This window comes from Magnolia sinica, chromosome 13 (genome assembly GCF_029962835.1).
Source record: "Magnolia sinica isolate HGM2019 chromosome 13, MsV1, whole genome shotgun sequence".
NCBI lineage: Eukaryota > Viridiplantae > Streptophyta > Magnoliopsida > Magnoliales > Magnoliaceae > Magnolia > Magnolia sinica.
Genome location: NC_080585.1, coordinates 21,183,850 through 21,207,273, shown reverse-complemented (window position 1 = coordinate 21,207,273; position 23,424 = coordinate 21,183,850). Strand labels below are relative to the sequence as shown.

General features: G+C 40.2%; 3 protein-coding genes across 4 annotated transcripts in view; all 3 read right to left on the bottom strand.

The window, feature by feature from the left end:
- Positions 1–18,861, bottom strand: part of LOC131223171 (2-alkenal reductase (NADP(+)-dependent)-like) — a 27,314-nt gene extending 8,453 nt beyond the window's left edge. Inside the window, exon 1 of the mRNA XM_058218484.1 lies at positions 18,856–18,861. The gene's annotated coding sequence lies outside the window, so the exon portion shown is untranslated. The remainder of the gene's footprint in view (positions 1–18,855) is intronic.
- Positions 3,913–11,048, bottom strand: LOC131224149 (L-type lectin-domain containing receptor kinase IX.1-like). Its single transcript, XM_058219694.1, has 4 exons — positions 10,894–11,048; positions 10,417–10,808; positions 8,812–9,531; positions 3,913–4,760 (listed from the first exon to the last, which is right to left on the bottom strand). The coding sequence occupies exons 1-4, from the start codon at positions 11,046–11,048 to the stop codon at positions 3,913–3,915; spliced, it is 2,115 nt and encodes a 704-aa protein (XP_058075677.1).
- LOC131223172 (RHOMBOID-like protein 5) lies at positions 13,905–23,424 on the bottom strand. 2 transcript variants are annotated; one of them, XM_058218486.1, is made up of 6 exons: positions 22,822–23,424; positions 19,154–19,317; positions 18,501–18,670; positions 17,879–18,138; positions 15,266–15,394; positions 13,905–14,195 (listed from the first exon to the last, which is right to left on the bottom strand). In XM_058218486.1, the coding sequence occupies exons 1-5, from the start codon at positions 23,103–23,105 to the stop codon at positions 15,343–15,345; spliced, it is 930 nt and encodes a 309-aa protein (XP_058074469.1). In that variant the 5' UTR covers positions 23,106–23,424; the 3' UTR covers positions 13,905–14,195; positions 15,266–15,342. The 2 variants fall into 2 exon arrangements, with proteins under 2 accessions (XP_058074469.1, XP_058074468.1); XM_058218485.1 differs by having other exon boundaries at positions 13,905–14,296; positions 22,822–23,423.

Sequence of the window (23,424 nt, the reverse complement as noted above, 5' to 3'; positions counted from 1 at the left end):
AGGGCAGGCCGCCTTGGGTGAGTCCCCGGCCCGGGCCGCACCTAATCCAAAAAGGGCAGTCGTGTGAGAGATCCCAGTCGTTCATCTGGTTCCTAGGAGGCAGTACATTCCACATCTAAAAGATGAATACGGATCCTATGCCTTAATGAAGTAGTGCGAACTGCTAACATCATTGGTGATGAATCTGTGAAGTAGTGCTAACATCATTGGTGATGAATCGTAATGCACTAAAGCAGAATTTTTCTGGTTGGAGCAAGCGTAGGATCTCTTCTTTCTTCTTTTTTTTTGGCCTTTTTTGGTTAGCTTGTTAGTACACGGCACTGACACATCACTGTTATCTTTCACTCATTCTGCCACTTGAGTAGGATCTATATTTCTAAAAGATAAGCTACCCTTCGCAGGTGGGCCCTGGGGGCTCTGCAAAACTGGACGCTTAAATGAATTGACGTGCTTGCAGGCTACTGATTTAAGTTTTAGCCATTAGGATTGGAAGCGTATTGAGTGATGTGCAGCGCGCCAACAACATCCACTGTGTTATGGCCCCACCACGATGTATGTGTCGTATCTACATGGTCCATCCATTTAGAGATGTCATTTTAGGTCAGGAGCCCAAAAATGAAATAGATCCAAAGTTTAAGCGGACCACAGAAAGCAGTGGGGACAATGATTCCCACGGTTGAAACCTTCTTTGAGCCACATGATGTTTATTCGCCGTTAAACTTATTCACTGGGTCACACAGAACTAGATGAAGGGAAAAAAACAAATAACATATCCAAAACTTATGTGACTCCCCAAAAGGTTTCAATGGTAGATGTTGGATCTCACTTAATCACATCTACCTAATTTTTTAGGCCATGCCTTAAAACGATCTCGTAAATGAATGGACGGTGTGGATATAATACAACTTGGTGACATCAACACACCAAGGAGGTCGGTGGTGTGTGGCACACCACGCAATCCGTTTCAATTAGGATCCCCAAATATGTGAAGTTTTTGAAATTCCTGTCCGTAGTGGATCACTAGATCACTGGTCTGGATCATCGAACGGCCGGCTACACTTGGATGGAAATGGATGCATGAGGACAATATACAAGTCCTGATGTATCAGGATGATACCTCCTGGGTAAAAGTCGCCTGTGGATTATGAGATGGGTGGACCCGAGGTAAGCTATTTGATGCCACGGCAGAGTTTAATGCTTCATATGCATGCGATCAAAATTTTCTGGCATACGTGGCATAACGTTGGTGGGAAAAACTCTAGATAGTTCAGAACAACAAAATTAGATTGATTGAGCGATCCTAACCTTGGATTCCATTTATTTTTAATTGTGACCATTGAATCTGCATTAGTTCAGAGTAATAAATATATGATCCATCTAAAGTGGGCCCCCTGCATGGTCCATTTAATTTGAGTTGGAGATGTGATACATTGAAGCGCCAGCTCATGGACCATCACGCTCCACCAGAGCGTCAAAGTTCTCTCTCTCTTTTTTCATTAAAAAAAGAGAACTTTATTTATGGGATTGGAATAATCATCTGCCGAGCATCCAACGCTGCCTATTTGTTTTGAAGGACTTCTTTGTTTGTTGGATTGGAATAATCACTCGCGAGGAAAACTTGCTGTCCGACGGCGATGCATCCGATGTTTCCCAGCAACCTGATTTTGATGGAAAACTGATTCCGTGTTCCTCGGTTCATTCTAATTTGTGCCCAACAGCAATCTCTTGTATGAGTTGGAAAGATGAAGAGGGAGAAAAGAAAAAAAAAATAATAATATATATATATATATATATATATATATATATATATATATATATAGACACACACACTCACGGAAACGCTCACCTGCGAACCAGTTCATACCTGTTACATACGAACTTTTTTGAGAACCCATCATACGTGATGTAGATCCAAAATCTGAACCGTTTATGTGAAGCAGCACCTCGTGAAACCTCGACCAAGTTTTACTTTGATCTAGAACTTTGATAGGCCATGAAAAATTAAAACAGTTTCCTCCCTTAATTTGCATTTCTCTTTGCTATGGCCCACCAGAATTTTAGATTAGGGTGAAATTTTCTCATGTGAGGTTTCATGGGATTCCGCATCACATGGACCGTTCAAATTAGACACCCATGACACGTGTGCAAAGGTGCGCATGTGTGTAGGTGCGCAGGGGAGCATGACTCTATATATATATATATATATATATATATTATGATACTCTGTAGAGACTAAGATAACCTGAACTTTTCTACGAAGCTTCTACACACTGTCATTTTTCTTTTTCTTTTTTTCTTTTTTTAAAAGTTTTTTTTACAATAAGAACTTTTTTTTTAGACTTTTAACTTTTAGAAAAAGATTAAATAGATTTTTATAATTACTATTTTCGAAAATTCTTGAATTCCTGACATTTTCTTAGACTTGATGAATTTTTCTATTGTCACTGTTTTAGTGAAGACATCTGCAAGTTGATCTTTTAATTTGTAAAAATTCAACTCGGTTTGTCCCTCTTCCACTAGCTCTCGAATAAAGTGATGACGCAAGTCCATGTACATGGATTGATTGTGGAAGATTGAATTTTTTTACATTACAATTGCCAACATATTATTGTAAAAAATTATTGTAGGCTTCCCTTGAACTAGCTGAAGATTAGCTAAGATCCGCCTCAACCAAATTACTTCACATGCTACACTTGTGGATGAAATGTATTATGCTTCTACTGATGACAATGCTATTGTATTTTATTTCTTTGATGACCACGTTATAACTTTTGATTCCCCATTTAATTTGAGTTGGAGATGTGATACAATGAAGCGCCAGCTCATGGACCATCACGCTCCACCAGAGCATCAAAGTTCTCTCTCTTTTTTTGCATTAAAAAAAGAGAACTTTATTTATTGGATTGGAATAATCATCCGCCGAGCATCCAACGCTGCCTATTTGTTTTGAAGGACTTCTTTGTTTGTTGGATTGGAATAATCACTTGCAAGGCAAACTTGCTGTTCGACGGCGATGCATCCGATGTTTCCCAACAACCTGATTTTGATGGAAAACTGATTCCGTGTTCCTCAGGTCATTCTAATTTGTGCCCAACAGCAATCTCTTGTATGGATTGGGAAGATGAAGAGGAAGAAAAGAATATATATATATATATATATTTATTTATTTAGAAAAAGGAGTACGCCCACTGTTGAACAGGTACAAATTTCAAGGAAGAAAATTTTTCTTTTTCTTGTCATAGAGTAAACAAGGAATATATATATATATATATATATATATATATATATGATACTCTGTACAGACTAAGATAACATAAGCTCTTATTTAACTTTCTTTACATATTCTTATGGTTGTTCAACGTAGACTTCTTTCTCGAGTTGTCCACTTAAAAAGGCCGTTTTAACATCCCACTAAAATTATTAGAATCTTTAATTGAGCTGCTAGAGCCAATACTATTGGAAGCCCAGTTCAAGTCTGGACTGGTTCAGGCAGGGCCCACTTCCAAAAATACACATGGAAAGCTCAAATCTCAAGCTGGCCATGGTAATAGGTCCAAGCCCAGTTCAAGTCTGGACCAGGTTAGGCCACGCCCACTTCAGAAGTACAGCTGAGGGAAGTTTTAACCTTAAGCTGTTGAACTTAGAACAAAATGACGTTTTTTTCCCTTAGACCTAGTGTTTATGAGAGCGAAAATAAATAATTCATCTGATTTCCTTTAATAAACCTTTATTTATAACTATTCAATTTTAACCAACAATAATCACACAACCGTTAATGTATGAATAAGAGACAATTTACATATACAAAAGAAAATTAAAAATAAAAATAAGCCACCAAAGTAAATTTCATACACCGCCATTAATACTCAGCCGCGACAACACCATAATCACACATCACAGCCGTCTATCTCATCATCGCCCACATTGAAAACTCGCATCATCAATCGATACTTCAGACATTGCTGCGCTAGTGTTTGCCATCGAGCCAAAAGCGTTCGCCGAACCCGAAGGAGAGAGCACAGGGACATAAATGGCACTAGGACGCGACTCAGGCAAATCAATTAGTGGCTCATTTGGGTTCGTAAAGATCTGAACCACCTTCCGCATCGTGGGTCGCATCCTAGGGTCTGGGTGCGAGCATGAAAGCCCAACGACGAGGGCCCGCTTCAACTCGTCCTCATCGAACTTGTCCTCTAACCTTTGGTCCACACCTTGGATTAAATGGTCCTTCCCATAGAGCTCCCAAATGTAGTCCACTAAATTACTATGTTCCATGCGGAGTGATCTCCGGCCACATACAACTTCAAGTACCACAATCCCAAAGCTGAAAACGTCAGATTCCGTTGTAGCCTTTCCGGTGTAGGTGCATTCGGGGGCTAGATAACCAGGCGTACCGGCTAGTTTGGTTGTGACCGCTGTCTCGTTATGGACTAACCTTGCGAGCCCAAAGTCGCCTAAGCGGGCATTGTAGTCGCTGTCTAGCATAATGTTGTTTGGTTTCACGTCACGGTGTATGACTATGTTGTTACATTCTTCATGGAGGTAGAGTAGCGATGAGGCCAGCCCTGTAAGGATCTTATACCGAGTAGGCCAGTCAAGGAAGCCACCTTTGGATACGAAGCGATCGAGACTTCCATTCGGCATGAATTCGTAGACTAAGAGAAGGCGGTCGTGCTCATGGCACCAACCATGGAGTTGTACAATGTTCTTGTGTCGGAGACGTCCAATGGTGCGGATCTCCGCAAAGTATTCGCGTTCACCTGATAGGACTTGAATTTAGTACTGAGTTTTTAAGACTCGGTGAATTGGGTCGAATCATGACTCAGCGACTCAGCAGAGTTATCCTGACTTGTGCTACTGAGCCAGCTTGAACTCAATTGTGAGTGATTGCCTGATTGGGTTACATGACATCTATGACTCCAACAAGGCAAGTAGTTTACATATAGTATATCACATGTGTCAAGTTTAGAAGTGTATAAAAGATATCAATAGTCCATAAGATGGGCCATTTGTTTAAAGAATTGAAAGACACTGTATGCGAAAATCAGGTTGGTTGACTTATAGGTGGGTCACACCTCTACAAAAAGATTGGACAGTTTTAAAGAAACTTACCAACATTCCACATTTCACTCGATGAATGGACTGATCTGATTTTTGGATCCACTCATTAGGTAGGACGAAACAAATGAACAGAATAGGATCCTTACTCTTGCTCCAATGGTAGACTCTCAGAAGTTTCAACACCCAGTCAAGGGTTCGAGTATCCATAGGTGGTGAAATCCCACTACAGCATGAGTATGTGGGAATGTGTGCGTGTGTTATTAATAAATAAATAAATACAATGTACCATTTTTCCCAGAAAGTGGTTATTCAACTCACACATTCCATACTTATGAAGATAGGTTGTTTATATATGCATGTGTATAACTGTTTCATTTGAGCAAAAGCTTTCAGATTTGTTCAAATCTATAACCATCACTGAGAATTATGGCAATATTAGAATATTAAGGAGTTGTTTGTATGCAAATAAAGTGACCTGACTGCCTTGAATCGGGGAAGTGGATTGGCTGGTGACCCGGTCTCCAAAAAAAAGCCTTATCTAGATTGGTTATTGAACCAAATAACTTCCAAGTATGCTTTGTGTGGCCTTATATGTGATGTTCAATCAAATTCTACCATTCTCTTGATATAGATATTGATTGATGGATCACTTTTAATACTTAGCGGTAGAGTAATTTTCTTTTGTATTTCATTTAACTTATTGCAAATTCATTTTATCTATACTATAAAAGATAACATAACCTAGATAGCCTGTGCTGGCACAACTTTACTCGTGCCCCACGCGGGCGCGGATTTTGTACTACCCCTGCCTCTTCTAAGCTCCAGCATAGGCTGGGGCTCTAATGGGCCACCGTGATGTATGGATTTTATCCACATTGTCCATCTATTTTTCAATATCATTTTAAGTTATGAGCCCAATAATGAAGGAGATCCAAGGTTCAAGTGGACCACACCACAAAAACAATAGTGGTGCTAATGAAGCCCACCATTAAAACTTTCATAGATCCGTGATGTTTATTTGCCATTCAATCGGTTGATAAGATCATATAGATCTGGATGAAAGGAAAATACAGCCTGAGTGGTGATACCTCATTTCAACACTTGAGTCTTGGTATCAATCCTAAGTGGGGGTGGCTAACATGGAGTGTGTGTCTTGACATCTGTGTGTGTGCTAACAAGCTAACCCAAAAAATAAAAATAAAAAAATTGACCTAAAACCTTTTAGGCCCCTAAGAAGTTTTCAATGGTAGGTATTTAATTCCCTCCTCTGGTCCACTTGAGCTTTGAATATGCATTAAATTTGGGTAGAGCATGTGGATAAAACCCATACATCAAGGTAGCCCCTAAGAACTTAAACAAGCTACCTTCCACTCTAATACCATATCCAATAATCACTTACTCTAAAAGGTCAAGCAGGTAGAGGATGGTGTATCAATGTCTATCAAATGACTTAACACTCCAAAAATGGTGACCTGGTTGAGTTTACCATCTTGCCGGGCCGGGACCTGGCCTGACGTTAACACAATGTTCTTGTGTCGGAGACGTCCAATGGTGCAGATCTCCGCAAAGTATTCGCGTTCACCTGATAGGACTTGAATTTAGTACTGATTTTTTAAGACTCGGTGAATTGGGTCGAGTCATGACTCAGCGACTCAGCAGAGTTATCCTGACTCGTGTTACTGAGCCAGATTGAACCCGATTGCGAGTGATTGCCTGATTGGGTTACATGACATCTATGACTCCAACAAGGCAAGTAGTTTACATATAGTATATCACATGTGTTAAGTTTAGAAGTGTATAAAAGATATCAATAGTCCATGAGACGGGCCATTTGTTTAAAGAATTGAAAGACACTGTATGCGAAAATCAGATTGGTTGACTTATAGGTGGGTCACACCTGTACAAAAAGATTGGACAGTTTTAAAGAAACTTACCAACATTCCACATTTCACTCAATGAATGGATTGATCTGATTTTTGGATCCACTCATTAGGTAGGACGAAACAAATGAACAGAATAGGATCCTTACTCTTGCTCCAGTGGTAGACTCTCAGAAGTTTCAACACCCAGTCAAGGGTTCAAGTATCCATAGGTGGTGAAATCCCACTACAGCATGAGTGTGTGGATACCTTACCTATTTAATTATAGGGTAGAGGGGATCCTGTTATGAGGGGGATCTTCCATATATCTTGGACATCTGTTACAATTCAGAATCTTCCTGAGATTACAGGTTCTCGTACGTGATCATTAGGATTTGGTTTTATCTTCTGAAAATCTTGGGAGATATCTAAAGATCCTTCAGAGCTTATAGCTCGGCTTTATGTCGTACCTCAAGATAGATGTCGAGTTAGGAGCGACTGATACTGTTCTGTTCGATATGTTGGCATTCACCATGTTCGACCGTCAATTAAGCCAGAGGGGTCACATTTCCCTCGTTCTAATGATGAACCTTCTCAAGTCTGATAGGAGCGTTTGTTTAATTTGCGGTGATCTACGATTGGGCTATGGCCGATCTGTGACCGTCCTTCAATTGATTTTCAATCGATCTATGGCCGATCTATAACCAAACTATGGTCGATCTGTGATCGCCCCGTGACTGATCTATAGTTGTCCCATGACCGATCTATAACCGAGCTATGGTCAGTTTGCGATCAATCTGTAGCCGAGTTATGGTCGATCCATAATCAATGTGTGGCTGGTCTATGGGCGATCCATAATCGTCCTTTAGCCGACCTATTAATTAGGTCAGCCTTTCAACCACTTTCGGGGGCATAGAAGCCTTTCAGATGTGTTTGCATTTTCCTTCTTGAAGGTCAGCTTGCTCTTGGACGTAGAAGCGTTCAACAGGCTCGAGTTTCACTGGGCCTGTGTTGGTTCAGTAGAGTTGGTCCATTCCATAAGCCGACTTTCGGACTTGTGGATTTTTCCCCAATACCCTGTTTCTAACATTTTGGCCCACTAGATGTAGGCCATTTTGATTTTCAGTCCATGGCATCAAAATGGTGGGATCTATTGGATGAACCTTATGCATGTGTGCTGTTTAAAGTCCTTGATATACATTGATATACTCCGTCCTATGCGGCTAGAGCTTTTAGAGAAAATGGTTATTTGAATATGCATGTGGGCGTAGCAAATAGTGTATGCAACTGTTCCATTAATTTGAGCAAATACTTTCAGATTTGCTCAAATCTAAGAATTATGGCAACTCCTGAGAGTCTACCATTGGAGCAAGAGTAAGGATCCTACATTGTGATGTTTATTTGCCATTCAACTTGTTTATAAGATCATATAGATGAAACCATGTCAGCTTGATCCAAAACTTCTATGGCTTCCCAAGAAGTTTTAAATGGCAGGCATTTAAGTCCCATTGTATGATCCACTTGAGCTTTGAATATGCCTCATTTTTGAGCTTATAACCTAAAATGATAGTTCAAAATGGATAGACAATATATGGATAAAATCCATGCATCAAGATAGCCCCCGATCTCCAACAAGGGACTTATGCTCTTATACCATGTAGAATAATCACTTACTCTAAAAGGTCAAGCAGGTAGAGGATGGTGTATCAATGTATATGAAATGACTTAACACTCCAAAAATGGTGACCTGGTTGAGTTTATCATCTTGCCGGGCCAGGACCTGGCCTGACGTTAACATAGCGGGCTCTCTTGAGTCCTGACTGGGGCCTGGACGAACCTTGGTCCAGCCCAACCCAGCCCATTTACAATTCTACATGCAATGAAAGCGTACCTTGAGCTGAGGTAGCCGATATCCGTTTAACCGCTATAGTGAACGGAGGTTCCGAAATATCGCCTCTATAAACACTTCCAAATCCTCCTGTCCCCAACAGATTCAGTTTACCGAAGTTCTGAGTAGCCTTTGATAGCTGCTTGAAGGTGAACATCTTAGGAGCATTAGCAGCACTCCTCGATCGGTTCTCTATATCAACTCTCATCATCTTTCTCTCTTTCTCCGGCCATTTCGCCTTTCGGATCACCAGAAACAAGCACAACAAAAGACCCAAAAGACCCATCACGATCGGAATGGTGATTATCAGGATCTTATTGCTCTTATTAGCCCCTGAATCTTTAAGTGAGTACTTAGGCAATGGAAGTGTTGTGAAAGCCCAGTTGATGATTTGGTGCGTCTCAGCGGAATTTTCCGTCGAGGCTGTGAAGCCCACGTAGGCTGATGGAGGGACGATCTTCTCCATGTGGATAGAGCGATTGAGGACACTCACTAGGGGATCGCCGTAATAGGCCACCAAGATCTCGAGGTTCTTCTTCCACCCATCGTATTCAATCCTCACCTTCACAGTTCTCCCGAGCTTGAGATCAACTCCGATCGCGTCGAGGCTCGCCGTTGCGTCGGATATGATGCTCTTAGTGTCGATCCCAACGTGGTTGTTATCAGGGTCGAAATCGTTCATGAATGTGTCTAGTTCCACGGCAAATTGATGGTTGTCATTACCTACATATTACATCCAACATGGGAAAACAGTTTTAAGCATCAATCTATTGGTCCCACCATTCATGTACGACCCTGCTAAAATCATGCTAGCACCGCGGGAGCACGCAGGGACGAATCTAAAACCCTGGCGGAAATAAACCACTGCACAAAGCGACATTAATCCATTATGAAAGTAGAAAATTACAAGAGAAAGAGGATACCCAGCCTCAAATCTCCCAACAAGCCATTGAAATCCCTTTGGAACGAATTAGAAAGTTTTGAGATACACCATAATTTCAATTACACCCATGCCTCTATGAAAATCATAATCAAAATATAAAACAAATCATGCACTTACACAGCTCTCTGTAACTCTGCGCGATTGTTCAATGGGACTTCGATGACATCAACATACTGTCGATGGCATCGAACCCCTTCAATGTCATCAAACAAAACACCGAAACATTCCCGCGACTAAATATATATTTTCTAGATTTTCCAAATAACCTAGAGCAGGACTTCAATGGCATCAATGGGCTTGTGGATGGCATTGAAATCCCTTCGATAGCATTGATCAGGACACCTCAAAGTATCCAGCAACTAACATGAGATTTTCAAATTTTTTCGATGGCATCAAAGTCTGAATCGTCATCGACACACTTATTAATTTAATAATTTAAGACATCAATCAACAAATCACACGATTAGATCATAATCACAGCCATCCTGACTCTTGGCCTCCTGTCCATTTCCTAGTCACCCATTAGATGGTTTTGATCATCATATCAAAATGATTGGACAGATCATAGTAGCCAAAGGTGGGGCCCACACAATGGACAACCGCTATCAGTTTTTGGCTCTTGTTTTGTTGTCAATTTTGTATTATTATTTTTATTTTTATTTTACCTTGGGTGGATTGATTGTAGAGGCCCAGAAAACCGCCATAACAGTTATCCGGACCGGGACCACTATTCTCAGCCATGATGAACGCCATCCCTTCACCGAAAGTGATGGAATTCGAGTTCTTGGATATCCTGATGACGAAGGTGGTCCTGAAACTGGCGGGCCACGCCAGCATCGGCTGCTTGTACAAAACACGACCCGCATATTTTTCTAACACAGGCACCACGTTGGCATTTGCTGCATGTGGGTCAGGAGTCAGATTAACATAGCCGTCGGCAGAGGCAGCCGCACCAAAACAGATGAGATCACCACCCCGGCCGCAGTTATCAGAATCGAAAGACAAGGAGAAGTAGATAGGCTCCACTAAGCTTATTGTAGCAGCTTGATTAAGAAAGCTAAACAGGATTAGCAGAAAAATAAGCATGGTTGTAAATGAGAGCAAGAACATGAACCAAAAGCCTTGTATTTGTATTCGCATACAGATGATTGTAGCACTGTTTGTAGTAGAATTTTAACTTGTTTTTAAGAGTTTGGTGTGTAGGATGGGGTTGTATGGAAAGATCAAAGCTTTGACGAGGATTGAGCAGTGCAAATGCCTCTAATTTGTTGTATTCGAGAGTTGTTATAAGATTCATGTTTTTGTCTCCTCTTCTGAAATATGACGAAGTAAGTTGGCCCACCTGTGATTAACAATGACCGTGTGGGGCCCATCCTATATATATATATATATATATATATATATATATATATATATATATATATATATATATATATATATATATATATATATATCCGAATGCTCAGCTGCGCACCATGAAAATGAAAACAATTTCCTCCCTTAATTTGCATTTCTCTTTGCTACGGACCACCAGAATTTTAGATCACGGTGAAAATTTGTCTCTTGGAATTTCATGGGATTCTACATCACATGGACCATTATGATTACACACCCATAACACGTGTGCAAAGGTGCATAAGTGATGTGTGTGAGTGTGAGGAATCCAAACCGTGCATCTGATGGGCCTCCTCATTTTCACCTTATTTGCTGAGAGTAATCCTCATCCAAAACTGAGGTGGGACAAACTATGGGGATCTATGTACATTCACTTGTTGTGGCTCGCATAAGTTTTGGAATGGCTTGAATTTCAGTGTGTCCCTTTATCTTTGTCGGGTACACCTGAGGAATAGGTTGGATGATATATGAACAACATGGTGGACCCGATATTCCATCTAGAAGTTTCTATGGTAGGCGTTTCCTTTCCCGATGTATCCCATCGTTCTCTTTGGTGCAGCCCACCTGACTTATGGACCAGGTCGGAGTTTGGGATCCAGGTGTACCATGGACTGGCATATCTAATGGATGGGATGGATGGCACTCACACATCTTGGTGGCCCCCACAGAACCGTAAGGCATGGTAATTACTGTGTCCGTTTAGCTATGATTGGATATTTCAATTGGATTTGGGTTGTTTGGCTCTGGGCCATTTGTATATATGCCCTTGCCCTAGATATTTCAATTACCAGGTATTGCAATGCATGGATATTAAAACTATTTGCGATTGTAATTTCCTTGTTTGGCCAACTTCCTCCGTGATTTGCAGCTATTATAATGTCTGTATTTGGTGGGTTTACAAGTTGGGAACCATGTGTGGTGTACATTATGTGAGTTAGATGTTGCTCATGTGAGAGAATTTTACACATGTGATCCACGGTGTCTAGAGAAATGAATGGCCCATGTTGATTGCATTTCTGATCATTCATATATATATTATTTGGATCACACATCCAGTAAAAAAATCACTTTTATTAGAAAATCCTATTCATTCATTTCATGGTTAGTGAAATAAAATCAATTTTATTAGAAATTCCTAGTCATTCATTTCATGGTTAGTGGAATGGACACCTATATTTAGTACACTACAAATGGTCCTATCATTGATCTAAACCATCCATTAGATGGCCACACCCTTTATTGTCAATTACTATTTTATTTTATTTTTAAATCACTTCAGCAGGATGATTTTAACCATTCATTTAATAGCTATGGAAGTGCCAGGTCCATATTGATTATATTGCAAATGGTATGATCTTTGACCTATATTATCCATCATGTGGGTCCCACCCTTGGTCACCCATCCCTCTCAAATAAATAAATAAATAAACTGCTGCTAGATGATCCTCACAGTCCATTTAATGCCTAAGGAAATTGATGATCAATGCCTAAGGAAATCGATGTTGATAATACTTGTCTATTAATTTCTAGACCAACCATCATTTGGGTCCCACACATGGTTTCCAACATCTATCAGAAAATCAATTAAGCTGAGTGATCCCAACCAATGACTAGGGAAATTGCTGGTGATCTTATGATATCCGTCATGTGAATCTCATCCTCAATGCCCATCCCTCTAAAAAAAAATCAGTTTGATGGGATGATGGTAGTCTTCCAATCAATGCATAGGAAAATTGACTGTCCATATTGATCACGCCACAAATGGTCTTGATCTATGACATACATCATGTGGGTCCCATTCTTGATTGCTTACCCTTCTCCAAACATCACTTTAATTGGATTTTGATGATCATAACCTCCTATCAATGCCTAGGAACATAAATGGCTCATATTAATCTTACTAAAAATGGTCCAATCATAGATCTAATCATCTAAAACTATCCATCATTTGGGTATCAATGCCCACGAAAAATGCCGCTGAATATCAGCCATACCTCAAATGTTTTCTAATTTTTCAATCAATGACTACGAAAATTGACATTCTATATTGATCATACTACAAATGTTTTGATCATTGATTTATGATATCGACCATGTGGGCCCCACCTATGTATGATCAACAAGTAGGTCCTCCATGTATGTTCCCTGGTGCAAAAGAGCAGGCAAATCCGCTCATGCAGTGATGCTTTAAATCATCGACACACCTCCATTTCATTAATCGGGTGGGAGGAAAAAAAATCACATCTTGTTTGTTGATAAACAAGGTTAGTCCTCCATTGTGGAAATGAGGAATGATCACATACATCCCAACATGCATGAGCTTACATGCTGCAGCACATGTGGGATGTCCAAGCCATGCAAAAGGTGGGCCCTAACATGAAAATCACCAAATCGGGACAATCCACTCATCAGATGGGCCCAAGGTTTTAAGACTCAGACAAGTCCCTTGCGACTCTTCCGAGTCGACCTGGACACAACAAGTGAGAATTTAAAATAGGAGGTCATTCAGCCAAACTCAGCCGAGTCGTTACCTGATACAATATTGAACAAACCGGTCTGAGTCTCCGAGTCTTAAAAAACCCATCAGTGGCCCACTCATCACAATGAAGCCCATCACATGGCTCCGATGTCCCACACATGACACACATATTGGTGGGAGAAACAGTGCAGCATGGAAGTGTAGCGCTCTTGGGGTTGTATAATATCGTTCCTTGCTACAAATGGATACAAAAGGATCTATTAATGCATTCCAATTGAGTTGAAAATGGCACGCTCGGTTGATTTCTGTGAGAAAAGAAAAGGGAAAAACTCAAACCTCTTGGAAGGGAAGCTTCGCAAGGCAAGTAATCTACAAACTACACTGCCGCAGAAACAAAATGAAGAATAAATAATTACTTGATAAGCTAATGTCATCCCATATGATTCTTGTATTGCATTGGATTGCAATCTGGCCATCCAATGCATTTCACCTGTAACAGTTTTCCATTAGTGGGGTTTGGCTTCAGTTCATTCCCATGCGACAGAGTCAATTGTCTTCAGCACCATACCCCTACATTCATCTTTTAAACAGTTAGAACTGCAGTTTCAATCTTTTATCTCCGAGTCCTTCGGCCACTGATAGATAGAAGGATGGATCGATGTCTTCGAGTTCTAAGCACAGAAAAATCAGCAAATTTGGCAAAATTTTCAACTGAAATTAACAAGCCCAGATAGCATCAACCAAAACAGGAAAGAGCAATGCGAAGTCTGCTTATAGGAGTGAGATCAATCCAGTTCTTGCTGCATGTGCAGTATTGGACCACCCATCAGGTGGTCCCCACCGTGCATGACTCGTTGCCCAAAAAGATCAGGCTGGTCCAGTCCCTCTGGTGGGTCACACATGTAGTTAGTAAAATGCCATTCAGCAGAAAAAAAAAAAAGACAGACGTCAAAAGATTGTGTTTAATTCAGTTCAAATGATTGTCAAAATTTTGGTAAAAGAAATGGAAATGCTAACAAATTGGAGAATGAAAAGTTCAAGCTTAACACGGTTTCAATTAAAATTTTAAAATAAAATTTAAATAAATAAATAACTGAGGGAAAAAAATGGCTACATATTTTTAAAGAAAATGGCCATGTAAATGGTCTGTCACCACTAAAAATTTTCACCTTCTACTCGATTCTATAGATGGGTGAAAATCACCAGTCCCTTTTTTTTTTTTTTTAATTGCCCCTCAAAACCTTTTTTAAATTAAACTGTGTTTTGTGAAAAGATTATGTGTTTAATTCGGCTTTCTAGAAAACAAGTTCTTTTGCCCATCTTTTGAAAGATACAGAATTTGAAACGTTTAACCACTTCTATGAGTTTTTTCTTTTCTTTTTTCTTTCTGTTTTTTTTAAGAATTATGGAGTTTAAAACAGAGTTTTGCTATGGTCACATGCACCCAAAAAAAAAACACAGCGAGAGAACGGCCTGGATCTTGAAGGCAAGAAGAGGATTCATAGTCATACTCCATGCATTAACGAAGAATATGGAGTGACCAACAGGGGAGGTTGCTATTAGTGATGAGAGTTTTATAGTACAATAACACTTCCTACTCTTTCAAATGGGTAAAACAATAGCATTGCTGACGGTGTTACCTGCAACTCTTAGAAATAAGAGCAGGGCTTAAAAAAGCAACAGCAGTTGAAGCAGTCAGTACTGTAGCATAACATAATCAATACGCGTACGGGCCCACATCGAAGAGCTTAACCAAGCCGCCTGCATACCTGCAAATTCAAGGGATGGGGCACTATTAGCAGAAAAGAAAGGTCAGTATCTCAAAAGGAAAGCATGTAAGCTATAAGGTGAAGATTCTGTGGAAAAGAAATTTTGCAAACATTGTAGCTATGACAAATCATGCTATAACCAAGCAAAAGACAAGCAAATGTGTACAACCACAGTAATAACCATACAAGGGTTCGGTTGAATGTTAATCTTGCTCAATTGCAATTTTGAGTAAAAAGTGCTAGTGAGAGCATTAACAGAGGCGAGACTCTTGCCGAACAGAAACTATTCTGATGGCCCATTCACTGGACACTAAATACTGTTTAATATTTTTCTTGGGTTTCATCCAAACTGGCTGTTAGTTATGTTCAAAATTCGGAATCCGAGCTGGAATGAATGAATCAATGGATTCTACCCAGCACTGGATAAGAGCAACATTGTCAAAATCCTATGATTTACAATTTGAGTCAAATCTTAAGCAAAACAATTTGAATCGCACCTTGAATCACTTCTTAGATGAATCCTACGATTTATGATTCAAATCCCGATTTACAATTTAAATTGTACCTGTTCTTTTTTGTTTTAAGCTTTACTTGGCTTTCATTTTATGTTTTTAAATTGGTGGAGGCTTTAAGAATCATTTAGAAGAGGTCAATTATTTTATTTTGTTCTTTATAAGAGGTTACATGATGTATATTCTCTTCAACATTAAAATGTTTTGCGTTTTATTATGATTTCTTACATCTTAGTTGGTCAAAACACCTAATTGATGTATAACTTATCTGGAATGTTTTGATAGATGCCTGTGATCATGTTGACCTATATATATTGTGGCAACAACAGTTAAAAATCAAATTATCTTTCTTCCTCGATCTACATAACCGAATGCCATTTTCTAATGTGATTTTTTTTTTTTTTCAAAAGGCAACACTACCAAGGATTGAACCTTGAATCACTCACACAAACTACACCGTCTCTACTAACTCATCCAACGAGCGGGAGACAGTTTTTTAGGTTTTCAAACCGTGATACCCAAAACTCACTTTCTAACCTTAATTAATGGGCCCTAAATCGACCCCAAAATAAAATTAATAATAAACAAAAGAAAAAGTCAAGAACAGACATTTCAACAAATTTTAATATTTTTTTTTTTTTTTTTTTTTTGCATGTTGATTAAGGTAAAGAACAAAAATTATTAAAGGATTCTTGTATGTTGATTAAGGTAAATTTCTTGAATGACAAAAAATAAAAGTAAAGACAAAAAATAAAAATAAAAATCATCTAAGACTATCATGATATGGAAGTATAATGGTGCATATGGATGGGAAATGGATGACTGATGAGTGTTTTTTTCTGATTATTTTGCAGATTTTCTTCATTTTTTTAAGAAAATCATTTTAGAAAAAAAAAAAAAAAAACTTATGATTTACGATATGATTTGTGATTCAATACAATTCAACTCTTACAATGATTCGTGATTCGATATGATTCAACCCTTCTCATGATTTGCAATATAATAATGGTTTTAACAACATTGGGTAAGTAAATGATTAACTCGGCCAAATTTTTATATAGGACAAGACTAGGATGATAATTCACTGCCATGTTTTGAAACTGTGGTGTCTTTGCTTGCTGCCATAAACCTTGACATGTGCTTGTTGATTGAGACCATGCAAATCATTACGGCCAAGTGCTGGTGAAGCATAACCTGAAAATCACACTGGTCAAATGATCTGCACAATCCAATTGGTGGATATTACACTATGATTTGAAATAAAATGTCCAGTGGTCCAACTTCAACATGCAAGCAGATGGGTTAATATTGCATGATCAGTGTCAATCAAGGCCCTGCTCCACAAAGAGGCCCACATTTTGGAAGGACCAGATTTTTGTACATCTATGCCTCATGTGCAGTGGATGAGATGACAGCCTTAAAAGAATGGCAGTGAACATCACCCTAGTCTAGCCTTCTCATATGTTGGTGTTTAATTTGGTTCCAAGAGTCCAACTAAACAGATATGGCTGGAAAGGGGCTCCGATCTCCTATCAAGGTTCCACGCCTGACCTGCTTTGGGCCAGGCTTCATACCGATTTTAGGTCCGCAGGTCAGTCCCGAGCCTGGATTTCCATCCCGACAAGTAAACATGTCAGGCAGGGTGTATGGTAATGTATTTAATCCAGGCTCGGCCCAAGCCAATTCCAGGCCCATTTGCGGCTGTTATCATTCAGGGTTGGACCTGAAGTCATGCCTGATTAACAAGCTAGCCATGCCTGGGACAGATTTTCAGGATGCCCAATTAACAAACCTAGCACATTGCCACCCCTACAGGCTAAATCAACTTTGACAAATTAGGAGTCAATCGGTGAGGTTCTGCATACTGACAGTGACCATAAGAAACATAAATACAGATACTTGCATGGCACGTGAATCATGATGTTTTGATAATTCATTATGGAAATGGGACAGAGAAAATTCACTGCCTTACCCAGCCAGTAAGAGGACAAAAGCTGTAAACCACAGCAGATACTGATAGACCTTGTGCTTTGGTTTCACAAGGTCCATGTTATATCCCGGGGGAATGTGCTTCCGGCTGACCCATCCAAACTGAGGACGAATCAGAAGAATAAATCCAAGGAGAAACCCTGAAATGAACCCTCCAATGTGAGCGGAACTGTCCACATGAGGGACAAGTCCAACTGCCAAATTGATGGCAATTATAATCACAAGAGTTAAAAGCGCTGCAAACTGGAAAAGGGAAAAAGGGTCAATACAAAATGCAAGCTATAGTTGGGTTACAAATATTTTGAAATTCTGCATTTACATAAATTGCAAATTTGTCGGGCCATGCATCAACACATCAGTGACACTTCTCGTTCTGTGGGTTACTATTGAATTTTGCAGGGAGAACACCACAAAATGATAAGCATGCCGCTGATGTGGCAGTTGGGGGGGGGGGGGGGGGGGGTTAGGTAAGTTGGATTCAGAACCCGAGACAGAATTTGTAATTTATGAAAAAACAGCATTTCGAAAAAAAAAAAATCAATTCCAAACCAGCTGTGACAGAATAATATTTGCCAATAAAGTACCGATATAAACTTAAATCGCACCTTATTTGCATAGATTGTCCAATTTGTGATGAGCTCAGAAAGCATGGCTCCTAACAAACCAAAAAGTGCACCCGATGCACCAACCGATATAGATCTATGAATTTGGGAGGAAAGAGAAGATGACAAACTCCCACCAAAACCAGAAAGCGTGTATAAAAGCCCTATTCTCACTGCAAAGTCAACAATCACAGTTTGGAGTTAGGAAGGTCATTTAGCCACAATGATCTGCATTTTTCCATTATTTAATCGATTCATGTCCTAAATTGATGCATGGTCATAGATTTTTCATGGAAAGTGAAAAACTACGCTTTAAGAACCTTGAAGAAACAAAGAATCAATAGGCTTATTATGTTACTTTCTTCTTCTTCTTCTTCTTTCTTTGTCTTTTGACAAGGTTACTATTTTAAAAGGCATAGAACAACAAAAAGGCTTAAAACAGCCGGCCCATGCTACGATATCCATCTTTCGCCCTACTGAAAACCACCACTGGACCCCCAATTCCAAAAACATTTATCGTTCCTTCTGAGAGAATCTATCACATTACTTTATATAAACTTTTTAATGATGAAAAGCATGCAAAAAGAGTAAAACAGAAAAATGGTTGAACATGATGGAATCTAATCCAAGGATATGTATCCAAGCATGTGCCTTACAAAAACCAAATTCTTGCTCAAGTCGAATGCCAATGAACAAAAGGCTCAACATATTAGCAAGCAAGTGGATAACTCCAGCATGTAGCCATATGCAAGAGATCAGGCGCCATCCTTCACCTTCCTTTACCACTTTCTTCCAATCGAGAGCTCCCATTTGATCTAATCTGTGGGAGAAAAAGAAAAGGCAAAAAAGGAAGCAGAAAGTAAAAATGGTTATTCTATTAAGGGAAAAAAAAAAGGCTAGTCTAGAAGTCAACTTTCAAAAATATTATCAGATAAAAAAATAATTCCATTACAGATTGAGTTTCTCAGTTGTCTTTGACATAAGACTTGGATAATCTCCAAAGGCCCACTTGATCACCATTTTGTTTATCAAGGCGGATTATTTCTTAGATACTGGAGGAATAAGTGGGAGTGAAAGTGAAAGCAGTAATGAAAGACAAAGAAAAGCTAACTTAGGAGCTGAAACATTAATGAACTGCAAGATTTTGAAGTGGGAGCAGTACCATAAATCAGAAAATCCTTGTGACTTAAATAAATTGCATCAACTCAGCCACTTGCTCATCTAGCCAATTACAATGTTAGATGTTTTTGTCAACATCTTCATATCATGTGCCCAAACAGACTAAAGTGTATTGTTTCAATTCTGGAAGGAGAAGACTTTCAGCTTCATGCACTTGGTTTGGCATAGATGAAGAGATACTAATCAATGGTCACAATGCATAGTTATCAGCCTATTCATGGAAAGGCAATCTCTGCTAATGACAATTGATCGACAAATATGAGCAACGTTAGCTCACTAGCAAGGGAAGAAATGGCCATTAACATCTTCGACTCTACTCAAAATGGTAGTTTGCTCTTCGTCTTCATAAGACTTTTCCCTACAAATGGACATTATAATTTAGCAGACTTCCTATTTGAAGGAGATGCCCCATGCTTTGTAATAGATTAAATTCAATAACAGTTTAGAGAACACTACCCGTTCCACAGTTGGATGCAGTTGATTAAAAGTTCCAAATGTCCAATAAATGCACATAACAAAATTCTGGTGTAATAGTTGCATGTAAATGGGTCCAAAGGAAGGGCAGGAAGCTTGATGAAGATATCCGTGTAAGTAAAAAAGAGATGGTGTTCTTGAACTGATAACACATCAAATTACTTAAATTTAACATTTCCCAATAGACATCAACATCAATGACTGCATAATAAAACATATTTCTTCCTACGAAAGTCTTTGTTGAAGAAGCACGTGAAACCAGGCAGTGGAGAAATTTTTCCTGGTTTCACAATGCAACCTCCTGGAACATCTATTGGCCACGGTCTAGACTACTTTTGAGTGTTTTCCACCATTCTTAAATGGTGGTGAGTCACGCACTGTGCACATGATCTAGACATAACTCCCTGAATTTTGGGGCCACACTATGGATAAAGCATCACCCAGATATCACACTGATTGAACAATCTTAATCATCTGATGTTGGCCGTTAAGTTTGGACAACTTGCCATTTTTCTCACCTTCCCCTTTTAATAGCAACCATTTGGATGGTCAGAATCCTCTTACCATCGTGATTTTTGGAAATGCTCGATCCATTGATGACTGCAATTTGGACAGTCTAGATTGATGTCCATTAATGCCATAAGAACGGTACAAGAATAAACATAGTAGTCCCGCACTTAGCCGTATAGATTCGTCAGCCATCCTTCTCTGCCTCTTGAAGAAACAGACTAAATGGAGAATCCACATGTGCCACTTCTCGGAGATCATCATGCAAAAAAAATCACTGATGCAGTTTGAATATAGAAGTGAGACCTGATTGTCCCCACAGATAGGTGCATCCGAAACCATTTTCACCAATAGCAATAGAGATAAGCATATTACACTTCCCTAATCTTATGGACATTTTTTGTCAATGATCACTCCATCCGATCAGTGCTTGAATTGCTCATGCCTACTACAAGAGGAATAAAGTTCACCATGCAGCATCTTGCTCAAAATCCCAACTACCAATCTCATTTGACATGTCATGTCACCCGGCTTTTACTAAAATGCGCTCAGGAGGCCACTAGTAATCCTGCAATATCAAAGTAGTAATCAACCATGTTCTCGAAAGCAATTTACAAATGGCACTCTTTTCAGCTCCACCCCACCAAGCTCTGGTTCACTTTTTTGGAAGTGGGCCATGTGAGGCCCACCTTTGACAGCCACTAGTGGACCATGGACCCCATGAGACATAATTCTAGAATCACATTAATGAGATGCACTTATGAATTGCCACGTGAGAACGTGTGAATGCATCGGGAAATGCATGGGCCACCTAGAAAGAGGTGAGCCTATTGGAAAAGGAAAAGGCACTATGGGAGAACGGGCTCCACCATTACTGGCCCATGGGAGAATGGGCTCCACTATTCATGGGATAGGTCCATATAAATCAGTTCTCCCAACCCCTTTGGTAATCCAAGTGGTCCACCTCTCCCTTGTGCATTCCTACCATCATAACCACCCTTAGCTCTGATGATCATCTCAGTTGCTTGTATCATAAGGGTGAACTAAGTCTTTCCTTCCCAGGTGGTTGTGATTGCAGACCACACTTTCGATTCCACTGTTTTGGCTTGATCAAGGTCCACTAATTGTAATAGCTGTGTAGATCCATCTCGATCATTCATCGTTTTCACACGCATTGTCCATTTTTGGCCTTCGTGCTCTCATCACTCCTCTATGCTACCAGGATAATTCAAAATAGGTCATGCATTCATATCATATACATGTTCAATCTTCCAATATAAAGCATGAAACACAGACTTGTCTTGTACTAATATCATACCCATCTTGTGCCCGTGCCACATCCAGGTATCGAATCTCTTGACAAACTCGATTCAAATACACTAAACTTGTACATGACTCGGTGTATCCAAGTGAACACACAAGCACGCAAGCACTAAAAAGGGAGATAATCCAATGAGACAGAATATCGGATTACCGAACTTGTCACACAACTCCAATCCACGGCAAGTTGATCAACTCATACCACAGCTTAACATGGGTTGTTCTTGGCATCGACTAAAGTTTCAGTACTCGCACCAGCAAATTTTTTTAGCAGAATTCTTAGGCATTTTCGCCGATTATAATTATTTCAATGTTTTGATTCGTTTTTACCGGAACATTGCCTCTGCAGACCTTTCCAATTGTGCCAATTAGGAACCACAAAAACCAATCATCTTGGGGCTTGAAAAGCTAGTGGTCCAAACCACCTGATGATGCATGCAGGAAACACCATTTATTGATCCCGATCGTTCAATTAGTGGCCCTGATCTAGATGGGTGAGTGACCAAATAAAAATAAAAAATCCCTTCCATCCAAAGTTCACATCCATCTGATCAGTGGGACTTCTCACCAATCGAAAATGGACTACTGGCTGTATTTTATTCCTGACCGTCCATTAACAGACCAACAATCCAATGGCAGGAATTGCCCAATAGACAATACTTTCAGGCAGCGCCTCCCATCCACACAGGGCCCGCCAGATGAACGATTCAGACCACCTGTACGGAATTCCGGCTCGAAGCCAAAGGAATGGCACGCATTAAAATAGTATATGGTGTGAGAAGGGCCATCAATCAAAGGGGGCGGTTCTGCACTGAGGGAAGCGTACGTTAGAGAAGAGACTTACGTTTCAAGGGAAGGGCCGAAGAGGGGGTTGACGGAGAGGGGCTCGAAGGAGAACCTGCCAAGGGGAGATGAGAAGAGGCAGGAATGGGCCCCAGTCGTGGACGGACAGTCGTTAACGTACATGGTCAGCCCAAAAGCCACCAGGTTCACGATCACGAAGATGGGAACCAGCCAGGGGGTCCATGGCTCCTGCGGCACGTGCGGGGTGTAGGACGGATGGGGAGGAGGCAGGGACTGCGGCCCCAACTCGATGATGGCGGAGGGTGATGGAGGTCTCTTCCCCATCACTGGAATGGGGGAGGGGTGCGCAGTACGCCGATTGCCGTCCCGACGAGTGCCGCTGCTACCGTGCACCGGGGAGAAGGAGGATGGGCGGGAATCAGGCAGTGCATGTTTTCGGGGGTTGAGGGACTCAATGGATGGGAGCAACGGACGGGTGTGGGAGTGCCTGAGAGCGAGTCCTGCGCGGGAATTGCTGTAAATTTACGAAATAAGCCTTCGACTTTCTTTCAAATGATGAAAACATCCTGGCTTTTGAGAAAATCTTTGATACTCGGATGAGTGTGATGGATAATACGCAGGGCCCACCTGACGATATTCTAGG

Bases quoted from the DNA above. Each gene is read 5' to 3' on its own strand.
- LOC131223172 (XM_058218486.1), bottom strand. From the start codon at position 23,105: ATGGGGAAGAGACCTCCATCACCCTCCGCCATCATCGAGTTGGGGCCG. The intron at 19,318-22,821 runs GTAAGTCTCTTC...TTTCTCCCACAG, and splicing joins TTCGGCCCTTCCCTTGAAAC to ATTAGATCAAATGGGAGCTC. The intron at 18,671-19,153 runs GTAAGGCACATG...TTGACTTTGCAG, and splicing joins TGAGCAAGAATTTGGTTTTT to TGAGAATAGGGCTTTTATAC.
- LOC131224149 (XM_058219694.1), bottom strand. From the start codon at position 11,048: ATGAATCTTATAACAACTCTCGAATACAACAAATTAGAGGCATTTGCA. The intron at 9,532-10,416 runs GTAAAATAAAAA...TGTAATATGTAG, and splicing joins CTACAATCAATCCACCCAAG to GTAATGACAACCATCAATTT. The intron at 4,761-8,811 runs GTACGCTTTCAT...AAGTCCTATCAG, and splicing joins ATCGGCTACCTCAGCTCAAG to GTGAACGCGAATACTTTGCG.